The sequence below is a fragment of the Peromyscus maniculatus genome, chromosome 5 (genome assembly GCF_049852395.1).
Source record: "Peromyscus maniculatus bairdii isolate BWxNUB_F1_BW_parent chromosome 5, HU_Pman_BW_mat_3.1, whole genome shotgun sequence".
Taxonomy (NCBI): Eukaryota; Metazoa; Chordata; class Mammalia; order Rodentia; family Cricetidae; genus Peromyscus; species Peromyscus maniculatus.
In genome coordinates, this window is record NC_134856.1 from 111,053,650 (window position 1) to 111,080,301 (window position 26,652).

A 26,652-nucleotide genomic window follows, 5' to 3' on the forward strand; every position below is an offset into this window, starting at 1 on the left:
TCCACAGACCGCACACTGAGAGGCATCAGCCAGGACATTTAAGTAAATGACCATGCCTTGGTCCCTGAACTTGTCTTATTGAAAGACATACTGTTCTTACATGCCATGTTGTCTCACCTAGCTCAAAGTGAACCTTCGCTGCAAGGTTTGATTCAGTCATACCAGGTGAGACAAGAAGAGGGTCTCACCTCGCTGACAGAAACAACTAGAAGGTGCCAGCCTGCAAACAGCCTCACTGCATTCTGCTCTGGGACGACTTTTCACTGTGACAGACAGCTGACTGAAGAGAAGAAAGACAGTGGGGAAGAGACAGGGGATAGGAGGAAAGGAGGTCTGAAAAGGGGTAAGAGGAGAAAAACAGAATGGAAAGAGGAAAAGAGGGAAGAAGAGGGAGTTGGGAAGGAGAGAGCGTGACATAATTAGCTAAGGTTGAATTTCAAACACCAGTGCTCAATTTATTGCTAAAAACTGGCAACATTTATATATATATATATATATATATATATATATATATATATCAATAGTAATTTTAAAAGAAGAGGTCATGAATTTGAGAAGAGGTTGGGGGTAAAGGGGGAGCTGGTGAAGTAGCAGGAGAGGTGGAAACGAAGGAAATACAGCACTAGTATATAGATATTTTAAGGCGGCAATACTTCACCATGTTGCATACATTGCTGAGTAACTGAAATTGCTGAGCACTTTTGTCAATTATTTGGTCTTGAGTCATTACCTCTTTAGACAAAGGTAGCAAGATCTTCGGAGAGTTATCTCAGAGCATATCACATAAGCTGAAAACCTAAAGCAATCAGATTCAGGAGGGCCTGATTCATATAATATGAATATCTGAACAGGAGTCTAACTTGTTGAACTAAATGAAAATAAATGAATGACTTTCTTTGGTTCTTGAGAACATGCTAGATATAAAGTATCTAAGAAAATAATTTAAATATACTAAAATATATAGTTGTCTTGGTTTGCTCTTTGTTGCTATGCTATGATAATACATTCAAAGGCAATTTGAAGAAGATCAGAGGACAGAGCCAGGCACAGAGTTAAACATAGAGGTCAGGCAGTGGTGGCACACACCTTTAATCCTAGCACTCCAGAGGCAGAGATCCATGTAGATCTCTGTGTGAGTTCAAGGACACACTGGGCTACATAAGATTGATCCTATTTAGGAGAGAAACCAAGCCAGACAATGGTGGCACACACTTTTACTCCCTGATGGGTGATGTCTTTCTATATGCTGTGAATATGGGTTGCTCTGATTGGTTGATAAATAAAGCTGTTTGGCCAATGGTGAGGCAAAATAGGGTTAGATGGGACATTCTAACTAGAGAGGAGGAAGGAGAAAGGCAGAACAAAGGAGAGTCTGCCAGCTGCCACCATGAGAAGCAAGAAGTAAAGATACCGGTAAGCCACAAGTCACGTGGCAAAGTATAGATTTCTAGAAATGGGTTGATTTAAGATGTAAGAGTGAGCTAGCTAACAAGAAGCTTGAGCCATTAGGCCATACAGTTCATTATTAACATAAGCCTTTGTGTGTTCATTTGGGTCTGAGCAGCTGTAAGACCACAGGAGCCAGGTGGGACCAGAGAAACTTCAGCTGCAAATCCCAGTATCTGGGAAGTACACAAGCCATTAATCCCAGCACTAAGAAGGTTGAGATAGGAAATGAAATGGCTGGGTGGAGAAAGGTATACAAGGCATGAAGAGACAGGAACTAGAGGCTCTTTCGGCTGAGGACTCGGAGGCATTCAGGCTGAGGATTCATGAGGAGTTGGAGAGGTGAGAGGTGGCTGTGGGTTGTTTCCTCTGATCTTTCAGCATTTACCCTAATATCTGGCTCCAGGTTTTTATTATAAGACCATTTATTATTCGAGCAATGTAGCACAAATCTTGCCAATTCCTCAGCTGATCCTGTTTCCTCAGACTGGAAGCCTCTGAGTCCTCATCCAGAATGAATCTCAGCTGAACTAAAAGCCTAAAAGCTTAACCAGGCTCTAGTTCCTAGTCCTCATACCTTACATATGTTTCTGTTTCCTGCCATCACTTCCTGGGATTAAAGGCGTGTGTCACCATGCCTGGCTGTTTCCTGTGTGGCTTTGAACTCACAGAGATCCGCATGGATCTCTGCCTCCAGAATGCTAGAATTAAAGGTGTGTGTGCAATCATTTTCTGGCCTCTATGTCTATCTAGTGGCTGTTCTGTTCTCTAACCCCAGATAAGTTTATTAAGGTGCACAATATATTGGGGAACACACTATCACCACAAAGCACCACTGACATAAAGAGACAACACGGGAGCTTTGTCGTTTAGAATGCTGATGGTGAACATGTGTTTAAGGACAGAGGCCAAGGAGATGCAGCCCATTCTACTACTCCTTGCTGCTTCTGCATGTGGCAGAGAGGGACATTAAGAGGACATCTGAGATTCTCATGACACCTAAAGAATCATTGCTGGTGCCCTCAGCACAAGGAAGATGGCTGAAGCAATTTCCCAAATATGGAATCTTTGATACCCCTGCTTGTAGCGTATATAAAACCATGATTTCAGTTTTATAGGTGACTTGGGAGAAGTTTATCTCTGTATTGTACAATCTGATAATGACATAAATACAAAATAATTATATTTTCAAATGTACTGTGACTATATCCATCTAATAATGTCCATGTTTTAAATAGACACATAAGCTTTTTAAAAAAAAAGCACTAATAGTAACTATTTCTCTAAAGATAATTTCAATTATGTAGGTTAAGTTTACAACCAATGCCATTCATTTATGTATTTATAGAGAGACTACATATCAAGGACTATAAAAGAGGGGAGAGATGGAGAGTAACAGATACTTTTTAAAAATGATAATACATCTAATTATGTAATTTAAGAAAATTAAATTCTCCCCAAGGTCTCTAACTATCATCTTTCTCATATCTGACTGAGGGAAAATAACAAGAGACAAGATAAAGAATGAAAGATAAAAGTATCAGGCACCAGGAGGCCAGGTGGTATTTTCTGAAATGTGTTCTAGTGAGGGGGCGGGGGAGTTGGAGCCTTCACCCTAGGTTAATCTGACAGCTCTGGAGATTGCACTATCATAACTAAGCTTTGGAACATGAAGACTGCCAAAAATGATGACTAACACTCAACGGAATCCACAAGTAGATACAAACTGCCTTCATTTTCCAATGTCCACCTTCTTCCTTTGTGTCCTCTGCACAGCCCCTGCTATCCTGTTCTCTACTCTCCACTCCCACTGAGAAGAAAGCAAAGGCATCACTCAAGGGAGCCCTAACAAACTACTGTGGTTGTTCTGGGAGAACCCTTTCCATAGGGACAAGACAAATGATTACCCCCTTCTTGTAGGGCGCCAAAAACAAAACGAAGAACAACTTGGGGGAACCGTGAGCTTCAGGCTTACTTACAGAGCATGACAGAGAGTTCACTTATAGGCACATGGGTAATACCAAAACAGCCACACCACCAAAAGTCTCAGCCCAGATGGATGGCAACTTCTGTACTTCTGCATAGAGCTGTCCCTTCAGTTATCCTTCTCCTTCTATGTACTTAGCACCATGGGGCTACAAGCAACCAGGGAAGAATTACATACAACAAACTAGAAAGGAGAGAGAAACCACAACCGCAGATGGGATGACCCTCCCCACTTTCTGTGAGAGAATGCCACCAGTTATCAGATCAGTCTCAAGGGTCTTTGGCAAGTACTCACAGCTGCTCTCATGAAAATGGTGGCTTTATACTTGTAGGATCATGCTTGCAACAGGTGGAGTGCCTGGTAAGATGCTCCTGAGAACAAAACACACACACACACACACACACACACACACACACACACACACACACACGCGTGCGCACGCGCGCGCGCTCATGCACACAGACACGGACACAGACATGGACACACACACACACACACTGTGTCCTGTAAAAGACTCTAATGGAACTTATGGGGTCATACATACACACAGATAGACATGAAAGTAGAAGGGACTAGTTGGGAAAAGAAAAGGAAATGATGAGGACAGTAGGAGAAGAAGAGAAGGGAACAGGAGTGAATATGTAAACACATATATAAACATTTTCTGATATACCCATTACTACATATAATTAACACGTGAATAAAAATGTTTAAAAGGAGACATTGCAGTTACTTACTCAACATGAAAGATTCAAACTGCTTTCTCTGATCTGAGTCAGTAAGGAAACTAGTAGGAAAAACTGGGGGTTCACAGCCACTGTCCGTCCTCCTTGACTCCTGTTTCTGGAAAACACAAAAGTGCCCTTCCTCTGCAAGGCTGACTGTCCACTAGTGCTCATGGTACCGTTTGCAGCTGCCACGCCCCTGTGTTTGGTCCTTGCTTCTCTGCTTCGAAACAAGCTCAGATTCAAGAAAGACTACCTCGTACTTCACAGTTAAACAGTCTCACAGCAAACCTTACTGACTTCTAACCAGGACTCTCATTTTCAGAGTACAGAAATGGTTCATATATGCCTCAGGCATGGCAGGAGAGCACTCCACCCACTCAGTTACACCCACAGACCCCAGCCTCTCTCTTGTTGAGAAAGATTCTCACTAGATAACCCTGCTTGGCTTGAACTCATGGCAATTACCCTATATTAGCCTCCCATCAGCTGAGATGGCAGGTGTGTTCCTCCACCACCTGACTGGCCAACCTTCCTTTCTGAGCATTATCCCTGCATCTCTCCATCTTTGCAAAGCAATTCACATTGCAAACTACTGCCAAGAAAACTATCTCACAGCTCGTCCATATTTCAGCATCTCTCTCCACCTCTAGAAAGTGAGGGGACCTGCACTTCTCACCCTGGGCAATCGGATTCTTCACACACAAGACCATCCGCCTCAGCATTCCAACATATTCTGGGATCTCCAGACAACTGTACAGATTTATACAGGTCATACAACATGCCTGCTGCCCTTGCAACTTCAGCTCTCCTATCTTCCTGTAACTTGCTCTTCATAGCTTCCTGTGTGAGCAGGCATGTCCCTCCAATCATATGTGCATGTTAAGCTCCAGAACACTGAGAGGCAAGCTGGGATTTAAGCTGTAGTGAAATTAAAGTTGACAATGCACTGACATTAAAATACAGATTGCCCTGGGTTATTCCAGTGAGCCCAGAGTCATCACTTAAAAGTAGAGGAGTTAGAAGGGAAGGAGACAAGAGAAGACAGACAAAGAGAAGTAAATGTTGTCAAGTGAACTACAAACATAAGGAACAGGGAAGAGTCTCCAGGGGCTGAAAGGGCATGGCCGCCAAGGCTCTGAAGCCTCCAGAACTGCCCTGCAGCACTAACTGGCACAGTAAGACCTATTAGACTTCTCACCTCCAGAAGCATAGGATAATAGGTTCACAGGGCTACCAGGTCTGTGCTTGGCAAGTGAAATCAAATACATCTCTGTATGCAGTTGTCCAAAGTCATTCTCCCTTATCCCTTCTCATCTTTCTCATCTAATAAAGAAATCTCTGCTGACCATATTAGACATGAAATCTTATTTCTCTGAACCCACAAATGAATCTGAGGAGAGTTAAGAGCAAGACTTCACCCAAGTCCTACCCTATAGAGACAACTATATGAAGCAAACTGACCTCTCTATTTACCTTAGATTTGTTTTCTATACAAGAAGTATCTTTTTTTTTTTTTTTTTTTTTTTTTTGGTTTTTTGAGGCAGGGTTTCTCTGTGTAGCTTTGCGCCTTTCCTGGAGCTCACTTGGTAGCCCAGGCTGGCCTCGAACTCACAGAGATCCTCCTGGCTCTGCCTCCCGAGTGCTGGGATTAAAGGCGTGCGCCACCAACGCCCGGCCACAAGAAGTATCTTAAAAGTTGTTGTGAGAATTAAATGGAAAGAATGTACACTTCATAGAACTATATCTAGCACATGAGGCATACTGAATATGCATTCATAATTATCATTAGTTTTTATCCTCAGTGCATTTTCAGGGTCATGTCCATGGTACTGTCGTATCACCCTACTAGACAAGAATGGGCCTACCCATATTTACTTACTCTGTACAGAAACTATGACACATGGAGGACAGTCTATAAATAACAGTCATCCAGGGTAAGTGACTGCTAATCTCAAAAATGTCACTTCAAAAAACAAGACTATTTAAAAACAAAACAAAATAAAAGCATTTAAAGAGAACTACAATGCATGGATAAGTTAGGTTATTTAATGAAATCATAGTGCCAGACCTGGGACATACCTTTATGAGTTACTGGCCAGGAAGGCCCCAAAAGTCTCCAAAACAACACAGTCAACCGCCATTGCCCTGGGGGCCCACCATAGCCACGTGGAAAGACCATATTACTAAAAACATCACCACATACTTTGGCTGCAAGACATACAGAAATCAAACTCAAACTGAGCCACAAGCTTTCTCCCTGATACTAGGCTTCCATAGTGCCAGAAGGTGCTCTCCAGGCTTCTGAGGAGGAAAAAACATCAATTTTCTTATCTAGAGCTGCACACCACAAGCTCCAACACTGAACGGGCAAACAAGATTCCCTTACTGGTGCACCTGTAACATGACTATTATGGGGGAACTAACTGCATTATGACTGGAGCTAAAGCCTGTTCCAAAGGAGGTAATTTCATGCTTGGTACTATAATCTTGGTCAAAAGGTAGTGGCTGGGGTCGGGAGCCCTAGTGTAGGACCTGCTATTAATATTTTTTACTAAATGGTAATGCTGCCCAATTGCTTTCTATATATCTGTCTTTATGCCCATAGACCTATGCTACCCTCTATCTTGTCAGAGGAGCTTTTTTTAAAAAAAATTCCCCAGTGGGTAGCAGGTAGCAGTGAATTCTAAGATGCATGACTGGTCAAAGAATAAGAGACTGAGTGCTCAGCCCTTACTAGGATACCTTTCCCACTCTACCCTTACCACCACAACTATGCCCCGTGCCAAAGGCTCAGGAAGCATCACAAAGAAAGAGGCAGAAAGAATATGAGAGGAAGATCGATTGGGAAGAATGCTGTCAGATGTAAAGTTCAAGGGTTGACCAGGCCAATGAGCTCATGAGCTCATGCCAGCTAGAGTCACCTGCACAAGATCCAGCCAAATACCTAGCACAGATAGGGTTATGTTCTCCAGATCCCACCCCTTCCCAAGGAGCTCAATGGAGGTGACAGCTGCTGGGGCAGGAAGAATCCGTTGTTGAATGTGTAACCAACAGTAGACATCCGATGCTTTAGTGGACGGCCCCACATCCACACACAAAGAGGCAAAACTGACTAGATTTGGTAGGTTATCAAAATTAAAGAGGACTTAAAGTTGGGGAGGGATCATGTTGTAGAGGTAGAAGGAGTCAGAGAAGAGGAATGAAGGTGCTTCATTGTATACATATATGAAATTCTCACAAATAAAGAAAAATTAATACAAGGAAAAAATTAGAGTAAATAATCTCTTGAGTTCACTAAAATTCACATATTTAATATAACAAACAGAAACAAGCACTGAAGATAAACTTACCAGACAAAAGATACAAAATATTAAAGATAAAAGGTTCCTTCTGTATCTTCATATGTAGAATATTAAAATACCTTTAGCAAAGCCATTGTATATGTACTGTTATAAAATTAACAATCCCTCTAGTTTATCAAAAACAACATTATCTGAAATTGTCTCTGATATGTTGTTTTTTAAATTATGTGAAGTATGGTATGTTTATCTGTGTATACAGGAGTGCAAGTGCCCTCAGGGAATGGAGGTTCAGATACCCTGGAGCTGGATCTACAGGAATTGGTGAACCACCCCACATGGGATCTGGGAAGAAGCTTGAGTCCTCTGCAGGAGCAGTCTGTGCTCTTTCCTGCTGAGCCATGTCACAAGCCCTACTTTGATATTTTTAAGTTACCATTAACAGAAAAACAACTGTACATATTCAAATGGTGACCTAGTAAACCCTATCATGAAACATGGTCCAAAGAGGGCTCCCTTCCTAAAATAAATCACATGTATGAAAGGTCTAACACCACATTTAATTTGCAACAAAACACTGAAATCTTAGGACTTTGATAAAGAGAATGATTACAAGCATAAACATTTGAAAGAATTTTCAAGTTTTAAAAAAAGCAATTTGTTGCACTGGAAATAAGGGTTAAAAAATGAAATCCCAGCAAAGATCTCACAAGCTGATACTATGGAATGACACTCGTGGGGCTGATTTCATGTGAGAGAAGTGATAAGACTGCCAGCAACTCAGCAAAGTGATGACTAGTCACAGCTCACAAAGTCCTATTGCGATCTGAGATAATAAGAATTGATTTAGCATCAAAACTGTACTTGCTTACTTCCTTCCAAGGGTCAATTCTATATTCTCTGATGTGAGGGACAAAACGGTGAAAGTTACAGCAAATACCCACTGACTTCAGTATTCATTACAGTCCCATTTCAGAACTCAGTCCATAGAAGAAGAATTCAGATCACATGTGAGAGAAAATTGAACATTGTGCTATTTTTGTAAGCTAAAATAAAATTGTAATATAAAATATTTAATAATTTCATAATTAATATATGGCAAAATTGCAATGACTTTAAAATAAAACCACCAGGGGCTGGAGAGACAGCGAAATAGGTAAAATGTTTACCATGCAAATGTGAGGATCCATGTCTGATGCCTACATAAAACCTGGCGGCATAGGCCTGTGATCTCAACATCGAGGTAACAGAGACAGAAGGATGTCTTAGCTCACTGTCCAGCCAGTCAGTAGAGCTGAACTGCTGAGCTCCAGGTTCCATAACAGATCCTATCTCAAAAAGTAAGATGGAAAGCGACTGAGGCAGATACCCAGCACTGATCTCTAACCTCTACATACACAAACATGGGGCTAGGGAGATAGCTCAGTGGTGAAGTTCCTGCCTTGTGAGCACAAATACCACAAAATGATCTCTAGAACACAAATAAAAATTCCAGGCACAGTGGTGTGCAATTGTAATCCCAACTTTGAGGAGTCAAAAATGAGCTGATCCCAAACTACTTGGCCAAATGAGAAAGCATGTCTCAAAATACAAAGTAGATAGCTCCTGAGGAACAGTGTGCATGTGCACACCCACACCCACACACCAACACACCCATGGGGGAGGGGGTGTGTGGCAGCAACAGCATTCTGATGCCCAAGGAAAAGGTAAAGAACAGCTGAGATGAAGGAAACTGCAGACAGCCTTATAGTGATCATAGGGTCAGGCAGTCACTGCTGCCAAATGCCGCTTAACCTCTGGGTTCTGAGACCAAGCTTCTACACCCTCAATGCTGAAAGCCAGAAGTTTGTTCCACAGAAGATTCCCCAGTTGGTTAAATGGCACCCCAGAGGGATGTTAACGGAAACCAAGGAGACCTCCTCTACCTCCTGTGATCTACAGCAGCAGTGTGAAGGGTAAGCCACATGAAGGAAAATCTAAGGACACGCCTGGTGACATGGTGGACAACATGGAGCAGGACTGCATGCTCCTGGGAGCTAGCTAGGACACAGAGACAGAGGAACAGCTGCACTGGGCACAGAAGGAAGAAAAAGTCAGCCAACAGCTGACCTCTGGGGTGGGGAGGAACTCTTAGGGTTAAAGAATGTATGTCCCCTACTTTCCCAGGAGTCTACTTTAAAGAAACAAAGCCCAAGAAGTGTGAACAAAGCATGAATAAGTAAAAAACAGAGTGGTAGCTTGAGAGGAAGTTAGACCAAGGCATGGCAACTCAAAGAGCATTTAATATTCAGTCACAGGTTGTTTTAAGAATAATGTTTTAAGGCTGGAGATGTGGCTCAGTGATTAATAGCACTCACTGCTCTTCCAAAGGTCCTGAGTTCAATTCCCAGCACCCACAAGGCAGATCACAACTGTCTGGTGCCCTCTTCTGCTATGCAGATAGATGTATATGCAGACAAAGTAACCATAAAGAAAAAAATACATAAATAAGGAATCATGTTTTAAATTATACAGTCCAGATAGCTAATGATCAAACATAGTTAGTCTTTCAATCTTTCTCTACCAGAATCATGTACAAGCAACCAGCGATGCTGAGTAACCAGCCATTCCAGTGACTGTGCCATCTCTTTTGCTCTGGTTTTCAGTGAAGAAGGATGGTGAGAGGTTCAGGCTGGCTCTCACTCACACTGACCTAGAGCTCACGATATGGCACAGACTGGTTTTAATCTCCAGATCCTACTGACTCAGCCTGGGATTCCAGGCGTGAGCTATGACATGAGATTGTTTTATATTTTCAAGATTTCTAAAAGATTTTTAAACAAGAGTAACACATAGGGAAATGAAATCCATGTTTATTGCCTAAAATGAGAAAAATCGTATCAGTCAAAGATATAAAATCCTGCCTCAAACACCCATGTAATTTAAAGACAAGATACACCTTAGAAGAAACTATATACACGAGCTTTAGCATTTTTTGTGATTTTTCTCCCCCACCCCAACCCCACCACCCTGTGAACTCACACAGTCCATATTGTCAATAGCAACTCTGAGAGATACTCACCCTGTGTTGATTGAAATGATTTCTATCAGTGGATTCTTCCTGATCTTTGGCAAATCCAGTCTCGCTCCCCCCAACCGCTTCCCATTGTCTTTCTTCTGGCCCAGGAGCCTCACTGAGTGACCTTCAAATTAAGCACCAGACACATATTAGCACACCACACAAATCCACTGTCATTTACCATTTTCAATATATATGTTCAGGATTGTATTTGATTTTATTCTCTTAAAGGAGACCAGGGGAAAAAAACATCTTAAAGAAGATGTGATCATTTGAACATAAGAAATACAGTTAAAGAAAAAAAAGGACAAAAGCACTGTGTTCCAAGGACTGACTATACCTTCCAATGCTTGGCTCACAGTATGTGCACATTTACAGATCACATTTGAGAAAGGATCAATGTCCTTAAATAATCTCAAAAGGGTGAACACGCTCCCTACACTGACCAGATACTCTAATGCAACAGAACGGGCTTTCATATTAGGCCTGCCTGCTGTGTTCTGACAACAGTTAGACATACGGATGGTAACTAATGCTTGATGAAACAGCACTCAACACTTACTGTGCTGGTGTTTCTAGTCACCCACTCCTACCCTCCTCTTTCCCTCCCAGCTTTACTCACACTTTCATCACACACACACACACACACACACACACACACACACACACACACACAATCATAAAACCTAAGACGAGGTCTAAGAATTTTAAACAAAATCTTTCAAGGTTACATGAACAAAATACAACCAGAATATAATATCCATTAAAAATGTTTTGAGTATTGAAAACTTTGAAGTAATTTCAGACATGTAGAAAACACAGAGGAAAGAATGGGCACATCCCCTCAGCTTCTCGTCACAATTTTACCATTTAGTGTTTCTTCTTTGCACTCGGAACATGATGTGTTTATGACTGCACCATGTCATATATCCTATAAAACCATCCATCTTGGCTGTGCACAGCAATGATTTCAAATACATTTCTACTGTGACATACTGTTTTTATAATTTTATCAGTGACTATACTACAGCCTATAAAAGTTGTCCACTGTGAAAACAAAACTGGATGATTTTAAATAAATATTTTCAGTTTTGTAATCATGACACTGGAAACTCCTCTGAGTTTTAGCTTAGCCCATCTGTTCCCATGCCCCACGCAGCATATGTCATTAGGTCATGGCCAGAAGACAGGCATGCACCTCATTTCCAACATCTGGTATAGCAACAATTCTAAGAACATCTGCACAGAAACCTTTATACACCCATGCTTTCACTTCTCTTAGAGTCCTAATAAAGAAATTGCTGAATTGTTTAGTGAATTTATTTTAGCATTGAAGAAATAACTGCTTTGCAAAGAAATGACAATTTTATATTCCCAATTTCATCAGACATAAGATTATTAAATATTTTCTCTCATTCTGTACATTATATTTTAACTTTCATGATGGTGGTTTTCATAAAAAAAATGTTGTCTAGTTTAAAAAACTTCAAATGATCAACTATTACTTTCATGGGTCATGTTTTGGTGTTATTTCTAAGATCTCATTGTCTGTCCTAGGGACACAAAGGTATTCTTTCTTTTTGCTTCTATTGTATTGTTTGAGCTCTTAAATTTGGGTCAAGAATATACCCTATTTTTTCTGTAGTGAGGGCCTATGTTGACCTTTCCACAATAATACTCAGTGGTCTCTGTGCCTTTTCTTTGCCTTATTCGTCCACATGCTATTCTTGTCACACATATTAACATAAACAGTTATGCAAAGCCAAAAGGGTAGTGCTACAATTATTATTTTAAACAAAAGTACATATCTTTCTTTAAAGATTTATTTATTATGTACACAGAAGAGGGTGCCAGATCTCATTAAGATGGTTGTGAGCCACCACGTGGGTGCTGGGAATTGAACTCAGGACCTCTGGAAGAGTGGTCAGTGCTCTTAACCTCTGAGCCTTCTCTCCAGCCCCAAAAGTACATATTTATAGCATGGCGTATATTCACCTACCAACATACTACTTCTGACACTTCCTAATGCCCATTGGAATTCATCTTATCATGTAGTTCCACTTCTTTTCCTCTTGACCAACTCTCTTTAGTTTTTAATACAGTAACTCATTTATCAATAAAGCAATATTCTTTGCTTATTTGATAACACTGTTATTTTTACTTCATTTGTAGAGGATACTTGTGCTAGATATAAAACTGCTGTTGTCTCTGTATGCTGGCTATCAATTGTCTGTGGTGTTTATACTGTTCACAGTTAGATGTCAACTATTTATCTTACTTTTCCTAAGAACAAAGTAAGTCACTTCTTCTCTTATGCTTCACAGATCTCACTTCAGTAGGGGTCCAGGTATGGATTTGTACAGTAGCCTATATGGGAGCTCTTTGAACTCATAAAGTTATATTCACCTAGGATGATTTCATTTCGTTGTTTTTTTAAATATTTTCTGTGTCATTTTTTTTCTATCAATTCTCCTGCAACTCCCACAATACATTTGTTAGTGTATGACAGACATGTAAAACAGGTCCTTAAAGTTCTTTTCTCAGGGTGCTACAGAGAACCAGAAATGATGTATAAAGAGATAAATAGGATTTATTAAGGAAAGTAGATCACTTGACTATAGAGGTTGAACAACAACATGGGAAGTCAATTGTTGCAGAAAATTTGTTGCATTGACATTCCATTGTAGATGTAACCAACCATCTTATTATATAAGAAACACAGGACCAATGTAAAAGAGAAAGCCGAAAGGTCAGAGCTCAGAGCTAAAACCTTACCCTTCCTCCTGCGGTGGTCCTGGCTTCCCGAAAAAGAGCTATTTCCCTGTGTATAAGTCGTTTCATAGTCATTCTGCCTTCTCATTTGTTATAAACCCAAACACGTGACTGCCTCGTCACTGTCTGTATGTATAGCCCCCCAGGTCTTTAAGGCATATGTCTCCAATGCTGGCTGTATCCCTGAACACACAGAGAAATATGGGATTAAAGGCGTGAGCCACCACCGCCACACTCTGTCTATGGCTCTAATAGCTCTGACCCCTGGGCAACTTTATTTATTAACATACAATCAAAATCACATTTCAGTACAATTAGAATACCACTACATTCCATGACTAGCAATAAAGTTAAAGCTTGAATCAGAGGACAAAGTCAACAAACACTTAGCTGACCAGAACTAGCCACAGAGATGTTGGAAGCTGCCGGTAGATAGATAGATAGATGCACAGGAGTAGTAGGGAGGGATTTAGAGATTTTCAGGCATTTTGATCTGGGAGAAGTGGAGAGTAGGATCACCTGATGATTCCTCTGTCACTCTTTGGGTTCATCAGGTTTTTATCTCAATTTCTGACTCCTGAGTTTTTATTAATAACAGAATAATTCAGATAAACACATTACCCGACATCCTATATGGGGCATTAATTAGATCACAAGAAGGCAACAAGGCTGCCACCTCTCTACCATCACTGCAGCTGCTTTCTCCGGCCCCACAAGTCGCAGGCTTTTCCCAATGCAGTCTCTCTATAGCAGCCTCTGTACAGCAGCCTCGGGCCACTGCCCCACCTCTCACCGCAAACACCTCAGGCAGCTGGGCCCAAAACACTGCACAGAGCTGCTGCACAGGACCACAAATGGGCACTGCTTAGTACTGCAGCTGGCTGTTCTCCCACAGTTCTGCCTAGGCTGTCAGCAGCAGCAGATCTGGTGAGACAGCACCAATTTACTTCAAAACAGGATGATGGACATCGAAGAACCTCCATATGGAGTTTGCTTTCATTGTGGCAAAGTTAGCCACTGGGCAGCAAGAGATTGGTCTTGCCTCAATTGCTGACAGTATACTGCCCAAACTGGACAAGCAGGACACAAAATAAGGCGACTGCCGAACTTTGACAAGACAAAATAAGACAGTCCTTTAAAATTCTCGTTTCTCAGAAAAGTCTGTCAGATATTCTAGACTCGTAGGTTGAAGATGAATGACTGAACATTGAAGAGGAACTTGGATAGCTATCTGGGCAGATAGATGTCTCTGCCATTTCTATAGTTCTCGAAGTTGTTTGCTTTGCACTTTCTGTTTACTCAGGTAATATTATATCCTTTTTGAGTATCTGAAGAGGTTGAAGAATAGATAGCTATAATTACAGTTTTCCTTGTTACCAAATTAAGAAAAAAAACTCACAAAAGAGGTGTAAAGTGTATACGGTTGAGAGACATAAAGGCTTTAGTTGTTTAAGAAAATGTTTTGAGGCCTCAAGAGTTTTGTGTTCATAATACAAGGTAGGAAAGAAAGGGAATTTTGTACAAAACTTTGGACTTACCAAGATAGGATAGACAATGGAGTATTTTCTCTGAATTTGCCAAATACAAATGGACTGGGCATTGTGAATATAATTCTTACTTGATAATTATTCTTGCTGCATATAGTTTTACTGTGTTAAGTTTAAAACCTTCCCTTTTCAGACAATATCTGATAATTGTTCTTATTGTATATAGTATTAATGTAAGAGTTAAAAATTTTCCTTTTAATTTGGAAAAAAAAAGGAGAAATGTTGTGGGAGATTTGTTTACACTAACACTCTGAGACTGACAATGAAGTTAAACCTGAGTCAGAGGTCAGAGCCAACATTTAGCTGACCAGAAATAGCCATAAAGATGTTGGAGGACCCACAGAGTATGATAGAAAGATACACAGAAAGTAGTAGGGAGGGATTTAGAGATTTGCAGGCTTTTTACTCTGGAAAATTCGGAAAGTAGGGTCAGCTGATCACTCCACTGTCGCTCTTTGGATTCATTGGGTTTTTATCCCAATTTCTGACTCCCAAGTTTTTATTAATAATAGAATAATTTAGATAAACTCATCAGCCAATAGCAAAGCTCAGTCTACCTCAAAAGGCTTCAGAGCAAAGAAAACTGAAGATGTAATTATCAGGATAAAGGCAAATGAGAAGAGCCCAGTATGCAGATGATAGGAGTGCCAGAGGTCAAAGGCCAATAAACTTGGACTTGCAATGTCCAAGAGCTGAAGATAAAGAAGTGAGATTGGTGGGATAACACAAGAGTTCTCTGAGAGAGTCTAAAAGGTCAAGAATGACTGTGCAAAAGCAGAACCATCTTCACATGAGCCCCAGGCAAATTTCCTCATGTCCTACTGTAATATGCAACCTGCTCTAATAACATTCAATAAATTATTCATCTTCACTATCTGCATGTAAATAGAAAAACACATCTACATGCAATGACATAAAGAGTTATTTTCTAATCCAATGACTCGTTAAAAAGTGTCACATATAACAATAGGGTAGTTGGAGTTTAGTGCACCGAAGACAAAATAGGAAATATAAAGGTTGCTTGTTATATACAGACAAAGACGAAAGGAAGAAAACAACATAATTTCCTTTAAAATGGACTAACAAAATAAAACTATTATGTGTGATATATTATCTCTCTTTAACATCCTGTTTCAAAGGAAATTATTTCAAAATATTCATCAATCCACAGGCCATAGTCAGAATACACACATTACAAATTATTTCTGGTTTCATGTGCAGCTATCAATATTGTTGCCTTCTGAATCAAACCAAAATTTGAAAATATAAAGAATAACATAAAGGAGATGCCATAAACAAGTTATGACTTTGAGAGGAAACAAGGGAGACCAGAGAAACGAGCTGAGGGAGTGGAGATGGAGGGACAGATGCTTGGAGCAAACTAATCATAAAAATTAACATGTAATATTCACAAAAGGACCAGGAAGCAGGAACTACAATTAAACACACACACACACTGCACCCTGGCTTGACCCTTCCTTGTTAGCTACTCATGTCTAGCACAGTGATAGAAAATGAATGACTGCTAGCATGGCGTGGTGGTATGAGCCTGTAACCCTAGATACCTCGGGAGGCTACAGCAGAAGGATTACCAAGGCTTGCCTGGGCAAGGTCATAAGACTCTGTCTTAAAAAGTGGAATCCATCCATAATGCCAGGCAAGGAAAGAAATTAAAACTAAAACAAAATGGGGACAGGTTGACTTGGATTTTATTACCTTTCTGACTAAAATGAAGAGAATGAGAAAATGAAATCAAGACAATAGAGTTTAAGAGAAATGGAGAACAAAACACGTAGTTTTGTTTTGTTTTGTTTTGTTTTTATCAAGTCCATGTTAAAGAAATGGAGAAAGAGATGTTAAGAACAATGCTTAGGGTGACAAGGATGATTCCTAACACTCTTCCTGCAGAGAAACTGGTAAGAGTGGGACAAGATGAAAACAAGGACATGCCACTGTGATACAGGGAAGAAAGAGAAGAAACGTCATGTGTGGGATGGAACCCACAAAAGCAGTGAGCTTCCAGGGTCCTCTCCTTTCCATTTTAAATACACTCCCACTTCATATCTCTATATAATGATCAGATGTAGCTCAATAGATTATTAACCATCTTTAATAAACACTTCTCTAAGCTAATACTTTTAAATATCACTTAAAACCCAACACTGTAAAAACTAAATTCAATTATAATCCCTAAAACTTTTCAACAGCTATTTATAAACTAACTTCAAACCCCCGATTCCATGCTGAATTTATATTGCAGCTAGTCCACTGAAAACTTTCATGAAATGATTTTATTACATATTAGTGAATTTTGAATCCAAAAAGGTAGCTGCTTATGATTCACTGCTATACAGTAATTTCATACTGTTAACACTAAACCTGGGTCAGGAAAAGCCAAGCCATCCTAACTGATCTATGCAAAAGTCACTATACAATTTGCATCAATATTCAGTGTTGTGTGCGGATCAAAAGCAAAATCTGACTAAACCACACAGTTCTAAAGGCCTTTATGAGAGAAGGCCACCCAGGTATCTGATTAGGAAGCCAGTCAGTAAAGTCATTCACAAGCCAACACACACAGTAAAAGAATGTTAGAAACATGATGATCCTGAAAACGTGCATTTATTAGTTACTGACAAAGCTGTGGTACTGTGCACCAACCTCTTCCCTCTTCTCATTGTCACACATTATCTTGGAGAGTCATTACAGGCTACAAAAATATCAACAATCTGGCAACTGGGACTACTTCTGTATATTTTTGTCTTTCATTTGTTTCTAAAGGCTCTATAAAACAGCCCACAGCCAAGACTTTCCTTCAAAACTTCATTTAACCCACCTAGTTTTAGAGGCCAGGCCATTGTTTCCTTGCTATGTGACCACCCAGCTTAGCACCAACAATGAGGGCTCCTGCCATGATTTCTTGATCTCTTGCTGACTGCTAACTTGGCACAAATATAGAGCTACTAGACTCACACTGAGAAGGCAGGTCTGAACGCTATGGTCTGGGTCAATCTACTGGAAAAATTCCAAGGAAAGCAACCCGAAGTGACACAGTGGGCAGAGGGCAGAGAGTAGTTCAAGTTTTTCTCTACTCCATTCAATGCAGTTCCTCATATGTAACACTTTTGATGGGGAGGAGCACTTTCAGAGAGCCACAAAAAAAGTATGACTCTCCTTTCCAATATTTTCATCTTGAGCATTGAAAAACAAAATGAGTTCAACAGACGCAGCCGCTTCTTCACAAGTTGAGGCTGGAAGAGAATATTTAACATTAAAACTGGCTTGACAACTCAAGCTCCCACTCGGTCACTAAGACAGACAGTGTGTTCCTCAAGAAGGGAGAACTTAATAGTGACTAGAGTAATGCACTTAGGGTAAGATGGGGCTGGAGAGATGGCTCAGCAGTTAAGAGTGCTTATCATCCTGGCAGGCAATCTGAATCCAGTTCCCAGAACATGAATCAGGTGGCTGACAACTGCTTAGAACTCCAGCTCCAACTGGATCCGCAGCTCTGAATTCCTGGGGCACCATGCATATTCCCAAACACAGAAACACACATTTATTTAGAAATATCTTTTCCTTAATGCACCGAAATTAAAGAACTCAAAGCATAACCCAACATTGGGAAAGACAACCTATGGAAGTACTGGTCTCTCAGCACAATAGTTTCTAGACCTTAATGTAAAACTTGGTTACCCACTAGAACTTGGTGATAAGACCTGATTGCGGAGGACTCCATATACTTTGGTCATAGGATTGGGAGAAATCAAGCTGGTACTGACCTAGAAGCTTTCTCCCTATGACTAGCTTTCGTGGTACCAGGAGGTGCTATGCAGGCTGCTGGGGATAAAGGGCAGCAACAGGAATTTTTGTGGTTTTGTTTGTTTTAAAATTCATTTTATTTTTTTAATTTTTTTTTAATTTCATGTATGTCTGTGTGAGGGTGTCAAATCCTCCGGAACTAGAGTTACAGATAGTTGAGACCTGCCATGTAGGTGCTAGGAACTGAATTGAGGTCCTCTGGAAGAGCAACCAGTGCTCTCAACTGCTGAGCCATCTCTCCAGTGCAGAGCAACAACAGTTTTATCCAGCAGTAAACCTGCAACTTACAATAATGACTGGCCTAGCAAGATACGCCCACTGGTGTAAAAGTGGTACAAATGTGATGGGGATAACAACCACTTTCTGACTGAATTGAAAACCTACTCCAAAGGAAGAAGCTCATGCCTGGCATATGTGGCCAAGGACCCATGGCTGGGGAGTCCATAGGCACTGGGGATGAAACTCTCACTATTATTTTCTTATAGGACATAGCATCAAACTGCCCTTTGAACAGGTATGTCTATATCCATAGACTGGGGAGCTTTCAAGGCCAATCAGAGAAGCATCTTAGTGGAGTGGATGACAATTTATACAGAGACTCACAACTGCCCCAAGTGCAGAGAACAAGTGTCTGTGGAGTGCTTAGTCATAAATGAGACATCTGTATTACAGCTTCTCCTCCAAAAGCTCAGAAAACATTCAGGAAGACAGGGTAAAATGACTGTAAGAGCAAGTGGTCAGGAAGGACTGACGCAAAATAGTCTCTTCTGGACACAGCAGGGCTGATGAACTCCCAGCAGCCGAGGCTGCCTACACAAGACCTATATAGGAACAACCCAGTCAATATTCCAGCTTGGATGGAAGAGGAGCACATGAGCCTCTATTCCTAACTGAGGATACTGATAGTGAATGGTTGCTAGGGGATGGACAGACAGTGTTCTTTAGGGATGTGGTCAGGGTAGATTGACCATGCTCCAGTGGGTAGCCCCATATTAATGAGTATATATAGGTATATATAGACAACACTATTAGACTCTGTGGGTAGTTCGGGGGGGGGGGGGGGGAAGACTTGAAGCTGGGAGGGTGTTGCAAGGGGAAACTATGAAGAGTTTCAGTGGAGATTGATAAACATGACCAAAACACATTGCTTGCATGATATTCTCAAAGAATAAATAAAAATCATACCACTTAATATGAATTAAATTATTTAATTAAAAATAAACCCTTTCTGGGTAGGCAGGTAGGTTGGGAAGATGCTATAATAAGATCAGAGACGACAGGTTAAGACTCTACAAACCTGAAGATTATTTTATGTCAAGAGTCATGATGCACAGACAAACGTGCCTGCCCTGCCACAGTAAAGAGTGGAACTGATGTGTGGACAAGAAAGAACTTCACAAGGAAAATGAAAGCATTGCTAGATGGGAGGTTCTCAGTGACACTCTGCCTCCATTGCATACTATTGTAGGCTTAGATCATAATAATTAAAGTTAGGTTAATCGACAAACTGCTACAACAAAGAGTATACACCTAAGCAACATGTCCTCTTACTCTCACAGAAACGCCTTCTGTAAGTGAATTACAACACACATTGATCTTCCATCTTAATTGCTACTTCTGTAAGCACAGATGCCTTTTATGACAAGGGAAGGAGATATGTGGGGTATCAATTTTCTGCAATCTAACTCAAGTGCCCATCCAAACTGTCAACAGCCAAAACAGTCCTGAAAGAAGAGCAGGTATCTTAGCCCTGGCCCTGAATAGAAGCCTCTCAGACCACCACCTGCCTTGCTATGACAGACCTTCCTAATTTAGAAATTTGTTAAAGAGCTACAAAGTTGTGGTATTTGAAACAATAAAGTGATAGATGCTTCTGTCAGTGTATAAAGCATCCATGTCACAATATAAAACATTACTGTTTCTCCTGCTCACAGCTACCATCCTAAAGTTACCACACCCAACAATGGAAGTAGAGCTAGCTGCTAGAAAACAACAGGAGTATAACACGTAACTTTTTATATAACTTTTTTTTTTTTATAACACGTAACTTGGGAACTGGTGAGCCAAGTGTAACTTTAAAGACTGAGCCCTGTGGGGCTGGGGAGATGGCTCAGGGATTAAGAGAATTTGCTGCACATGTATGAGGGCCTGAGTTTGAATCACTCGCACCCATATAAAAAGCCAGGTGTGGCAGCTCAAGCCTCTAGTCCTAGCCCTGGGAGAAAAGCAGAGGCAGAAGGGTGGCTGTGGCTTGCTGGCCACCACCCAAGCCAAAACACAACTAGCTCCAGGCTCAGTGACAGACCTCGTCTCGGGAAGGACATTCAGAGTCAATTTCATAGTATACTCTGCTAGAACTCCAGCTTCTTGCTAATTTTCCTTAATACTAATCAAGTAAAAAGCCTTTCACCACAACCAAATTCCACTGGAAAAAAATGTATTAAGAGCCCCATGGTGAAACGCCAGACCTTCAAAATTGAAAATGCCCTTACACAGCATTTATGAAGTACATATGATGAAAGCTGTCAGGCACTGGTTATAATCAGTCAATCAAATGCATTCTTAAATTTTTCTGAATATATGTTTTATTATTGAAACATTCAAAATTATATACATTAAATTTTATAATTTTTTTAAACATCCCTACCACAGTTTCCCCTCCCTCCTCTTCTCCAAGTCCCTCCCTCTACCTCCCTTCAGCCCCGCCTCATCCACTCCTCCTCCATTTCTGTTTAGGAAAGGGCAGGCCTCCCGTGGATATCACCCAAACATGGCTTATCAAGTTGCAGTAAGACTAGGTACCTCCCCTTGTATTAAGACTGGACAAGAATCAGAAAAGGTGAGCAGCAAAGTTAAACCATGGGGAGGGGTGGCATTTATACAAACAGGTCCTCCCCGTCCTCACTTTCCTCTGTTCATTGTAAGCAGCCTCACAGAGCAGAAACAACGTGGGCTTTGGAACCAGAGAGCAAGGTTTCAGACTTGCCGCTGCCCAGTGCCTAATCAGTGCGACCAGGCTTCCTGTAGAGTACAAACAAAATTATGTCTATGGAAAAGATAAGCTACCAGGAGCTAGACAAGGCACTGATTACAGTTGCTACAGTAATTAATGCAAGTATAGTCCTACCAAGACCAGCTAATGATGCAAGGGAAGTGTCAAACACTACGAGTGAATGTAAGCTTCCATTTCTAAAAAAAAAAACCGACAATGAAAATCAATGCTGTAAGTGATTTGTTAGCTAAATAATTAAAGGATTATAGATTCAAGGTGATCCCTAGGAAGTCACTCATGTGCAGTAATGAGAAAAAAAAGAAGACAGAGTTGGCAAGACCCTCACGGCATCCTGGAAACATAAGCATATGTGTAAAAAGCTAGGAGAATCCCAGCTGCTTTTCTATCTTTGGACCTGAAATTATACTGAGCCAAAACATTGGCTCTCAATGCCAGGAACCTCATGAGGAATGACAAGGCCAACCTCCAACACCAAGCTAACCAGGTTATGGTCAGCCAGCCTAAGTTTTTTATTTTTGTTAAAATAATGTATAGGGGAAACAAACTTAGTGTGTGTATGTGTGTGTGTGTATGTGTTGCATGTTCATGCACATGGGTACACAAGTGCATAGGTACACATTAAAGGTATGTGAATATGATATGGAGACCGAAGGGGAACCGCAGTGTGATATTGCTTATGCACCACCCACCTTGTTTCTGAGACAGGATCCTTAACTGGCTTGAAATTCACAATGCAGATTCAGTGAGGCTGGCTGGCCAGGGCGCCCTAGGAATCCACCTATGTCCATCCACTTTCCCTGAGCTGGGTTTACAAAAACATGCTACCATGCCAGCTTTTCCCTGTGGGTTCTCGAGATCCAACTTAGACCCCCAGGCCTAGAAACACAAGCATTTTGCAGCCTGAATCTATCCTTAGAGAGGCAGTGTATAGTATATTAGAGCTATATATGTTGAGTGAACATGTTTTGGTAATGGAGTCAGAACTTGCTTTATTTTTCAAAATGAGTCCTATTAGAGTAAAGAATATAAAGTTTAAATGTAATACAAATTCTTTGTGGGACTGATACTTTACAATATTCATTATATGATATAAAGCAATATGATGTAGAAATCAGAACATGGATCTTAGAAATGGACATATCTGAGCATACTACATAGACAGCATAAATAATCAGCATAGAGACATTTAACCAATGTCATTCAAATGGAAAGTGCCTTACAGTAGCAAATGTCACAAAGTCTTTCATTAAGATTATTAATGAAACTTAAGAGTCTTGTCTTCCCATGAAACCAGACATTAGGTTTTACAAGGGGGTTAGCATGTAAGCTCAGCCTGACAGTAGGTAAGTCAATATTTAAACAAGGAAGAAAGGCAGGGCTATTTGACTGTCAGGTAGTGGGTTTATTTATTCTAGTCTGTGTTAATTCATTTAAGTTAGAATACAAAATAATACATTCATTACAGCATTTTCATATATATTTGTTCTCCTCCCCTCCCCAACCCCTTATTCCCCACAAAACTAGTACCCTTTCCCCCCAGTCCCTTTCTGCATTCACAGCACATGTGTGTTCTCGTTCTCTCCCCCCACCTCCTTCCCTGCCCCCCTCCCGCCCCACCTCCTTCCTTTAAGATCAGGTCTCACAGTCCCATTTCTGGTTTCATAACTCTCACTCTCCCTCAACAAAATACATACAAACACAGAGAAAGAGAGAGAAATTAAAACTTGAGGAAGATGAGTCAGTGGGTAAATACACCTGCCTGCAAATCTGACAGCTGAGTTGAATTCCCAGGACCCAACTGATGGAAGGAGAGAACCACCTCCCCTAATTAGCTAAATATCATTAGATGCCAAAGAATGTGGATCCTAGTAGACAGCAGAGAGTGAGATTCCCACTGAGCTCCAGAGACTGAGATTCTACTAGACACAAGAAAGCAAGGATCCTACTAGGATCCAGAGAGCGAAGGTTCTAATGGAAAACAGAGTGAAGATCTTTTTGGGCACCAGAAAACAAGAATCCCTCTGGGTACCAATGAACAAGGATCTTAAATAATACAGCACATAAATGCCAGCCTGAATGGACACAGTTGAATGTGAAAATAGCTCTGGAGAGGCACACAGAGGCTACACAGTTCTGTTTGGGACATTAAGATAAAAGCAAAGCAGCTGAAGTCTATAGAAAAACCTTGAAATCCTCTTGAGCAGCAGCTGAGAACAGTAAGCATAAGAAGAATAATGTGCTCAAAGGAAATCAACAAACATTTCAATGCTACAGGGTAGGGGAGCACAGTATTTCTCTGGTTTGGGCTCCCTAAATGAAGTGAAGGCAGTAGAAAGAGGAGGTAAAGAGCCAAATCAAGAGATGATGATGAAGGCAGTCTCAGTGTCAGTGGACTAAGCAAACTGAGCCATTCACTTAACCTCTACCGGGTTCAGTGCCCACCCCGGCTAAGTGACTGTCGGACTAATCCTCAGCATCCACTTCTCGTTAGATAGAACTCTAGCACTGAAGTCATCGCTTTCCATCCTCCAACCCGCCAATGAAGACTCCACCAACTTCATCTCATCTCTACTTCTGTTCTCACAACTAAACTCAACACAACCTCTCCAGTGAATGTACACTGGGCCGAACTCCTCAGTGAGAAGCCCTCCCTCGTCAACATGGCCGGGAGAGAAAGGCCTCCGTTTCCTAACATACCTCTACACACCTCCAGGTAAGCTCACTATTGAATACCAATCATTTTTAGAATCCATTTAAATTTTCAAAGAAGTTTTAGGTTCACAGATAAACTGAGAAGAAGCTGAGAGCTTCCATCATCATTGCCAACAAACTGCACCAGAGTGCCGCAGTGGTGGGTTTGTTAAGGATGGGGCTGACACTGACAGGTCACTAGGCTTCACAGTTGACAGAAGAAGTTTGAGGATTTTGAGCAAATGTATACTGAAGGGTGTTCAGCACCACAATATCATCACAAGTATCGCTGGCCTGAATACCTTCTGTGTTCTGCTTACTCAACTCTTCCTACACCTCTAGGTGATTGATCCTTTGATTGCTCCTCTTCCAGAATGCCATATAGTTGACATCACATAGTATATGGCTTTTAAAGACCACCTCATTTTACTCTGCAAACTCTCTATGTCTTTATGACTTCATTGTTCATTCTTTCCAGTGTCTTATAGAAAATTTTAAGAACAATATATATACCTCCTAGTTTATGTGTGAGTCCAAGGATAAAATGTATGGTTTTATCCTACAGTAACATAAATGTTATATATATATATATATATATATATATATATATATATGTGTGTGTGTGTGTGTGTGTGTGTGTGTGTGTGTGTTATATAAAGGTATATATACACACCTTTATAAAAATGCTTAATAAGTGTTAACAGAATGGTATACCAAAATTTTAGTTCAGAAAATACATCTGCTCATCTTATGTTCCACCATTACCTTTAATTGTTTCCTCCACAACTTCTACCACACGGTCAATCTGCTGAACCTGGAAAGGGAGACAGATAAGACATCAGAGAGGGGAACTGCATTTACACACCTGCCAGAGTCAAGGTACATTTTCTAAGAATGCCGATGTAGGTTTTACACGATTGACTTAATATTGCATGTGTGTGTATGTGAACACACATAAAATAGATGAATTAGATAGATATAGGCTTTATTTGAATTATCTAATTTTACATGTATATATGAAAATATAGATAAATATAAATGGATGACAGACAGACAGAATCACTCATGTAGGTTTTACTTGATTTACCTAGTTACATATATATGCATTAGATAGATGATGAAGATGGATGGATAGATAGATACATAGATAACCACTTATGGAAGTTTTACTTGATTTACCTAATTACATATATATGCACTTGATAGATGATGAAGATGGATGGATGGATGGATAGATAGATAGATAGATAGATAGATAGATAGATAGATAGATAGATAGATAGACAGACAGCTAGATAGATGATAGGTAAATAGAACTACTTATGTAGGTTTTACTTGATTTATCTAATTACATATATGCATTAGATTGATGAGAGATAGATAGATAGATAGATAGATAGATAGATAGATAGATAGATAACCAAAAATAATCTATGTGACTGTCATGTGAAATACTGAAGTGTGTATTCCAATGGTAAGTGAAAACTTCACACAGTATGACATAGTGAGCCGGGAAACAGTATTTTCCTGTTGCATCACCATTACTGGGAGCTGAACATTACTCCTGAAAAGGAGGCTCAGAAATTTCATGTAGTAAACATATGCTAGGAAGAAGTGAGGAGGTGCTTTAAGTTGTGGCTTTAGTGAGTTGTTTCCAACACTGGGGTAGGATTTTCAGTGAGGAGGCACCCTGCTTTGTTAAGTCAACCCTGTAATAAAGTTATAAACTCACTAGTGCACTCAAGCTACAATTGTGTTGAAATGTATATTTGATCTACTGTCAGGGTCTTAACTGGTTAAACAGATATTTGCTCTTGTCTCCCAAGAAAAAGCCAGGCAACAGCTATCCACGTAAACTCAACACAAGCTGAAACATACATTTAATTTTAATTAAAATATATCTCTTCCTACAAAGCTGCATATTACAGGGTATAAAATGGCAGATCATACAACAGAATTGCTAATATTAAGGAGATACATGGGAAATCTGCTTTATTACCAACTTTTAGAATTCTTTCAGTGAATTTGTACCTAGTGGTGAATAGCATATTCAGACCCAGGGTACCCAAGGTCAATAGTAAAAGTCACTTTCCACATATAAGTGACCAGGGAAGAATTCCCAGAATGCCACAAGAGCACAGAGAAAGGTAATAAATTGGAGTAGTGGAAGAAAAGTGTCTTCTGAACAAAGACAGGAAAAGCCACTAAGAAAACGGAGGGAACACAGAGGAGTTTAGAATGAAATGAAGACAGTAAAATAAATAAAATCATGATCCCAGAAGTTAGAGA

The 26,652-nt window shown here is 40.4% G+C and overlaps 1 protein-coding gene across 4 annotated transcripts in view; it reads right to left on the reverse strand.

Moving 5' to 3' along the window:
• Positions 1 to 26,652, reverse strand: part of Cdkal1 (CDKAL1 threonylcarbamoyladenosine tRNA methylthiotransferase) — a 571,033-nt gene that overhangs the window by 377,765 nt on the left and 166,616 nt on the right. For all 4 annotated transcript variants that reach the window (XM_006972280.4, XM_076573111.1, XM_076573112.1 and 1 more), the window contains 2 exons: positions 25,129 to 25,177; positions 10,522 to 10,642 (listed from right to left, as the gene is read on the reverse strand). In XM_006972280.4, the coding sequence (XP_006972342.1) occupies positions 10,522 to 10,642; positions 25,129 to 25,177 (170 nt within the window). The remainder of the gene's footprint in view (positions 1 to 10,521; positions 10,643 to 25,128; positions 25,178 to 26,652) is intronic.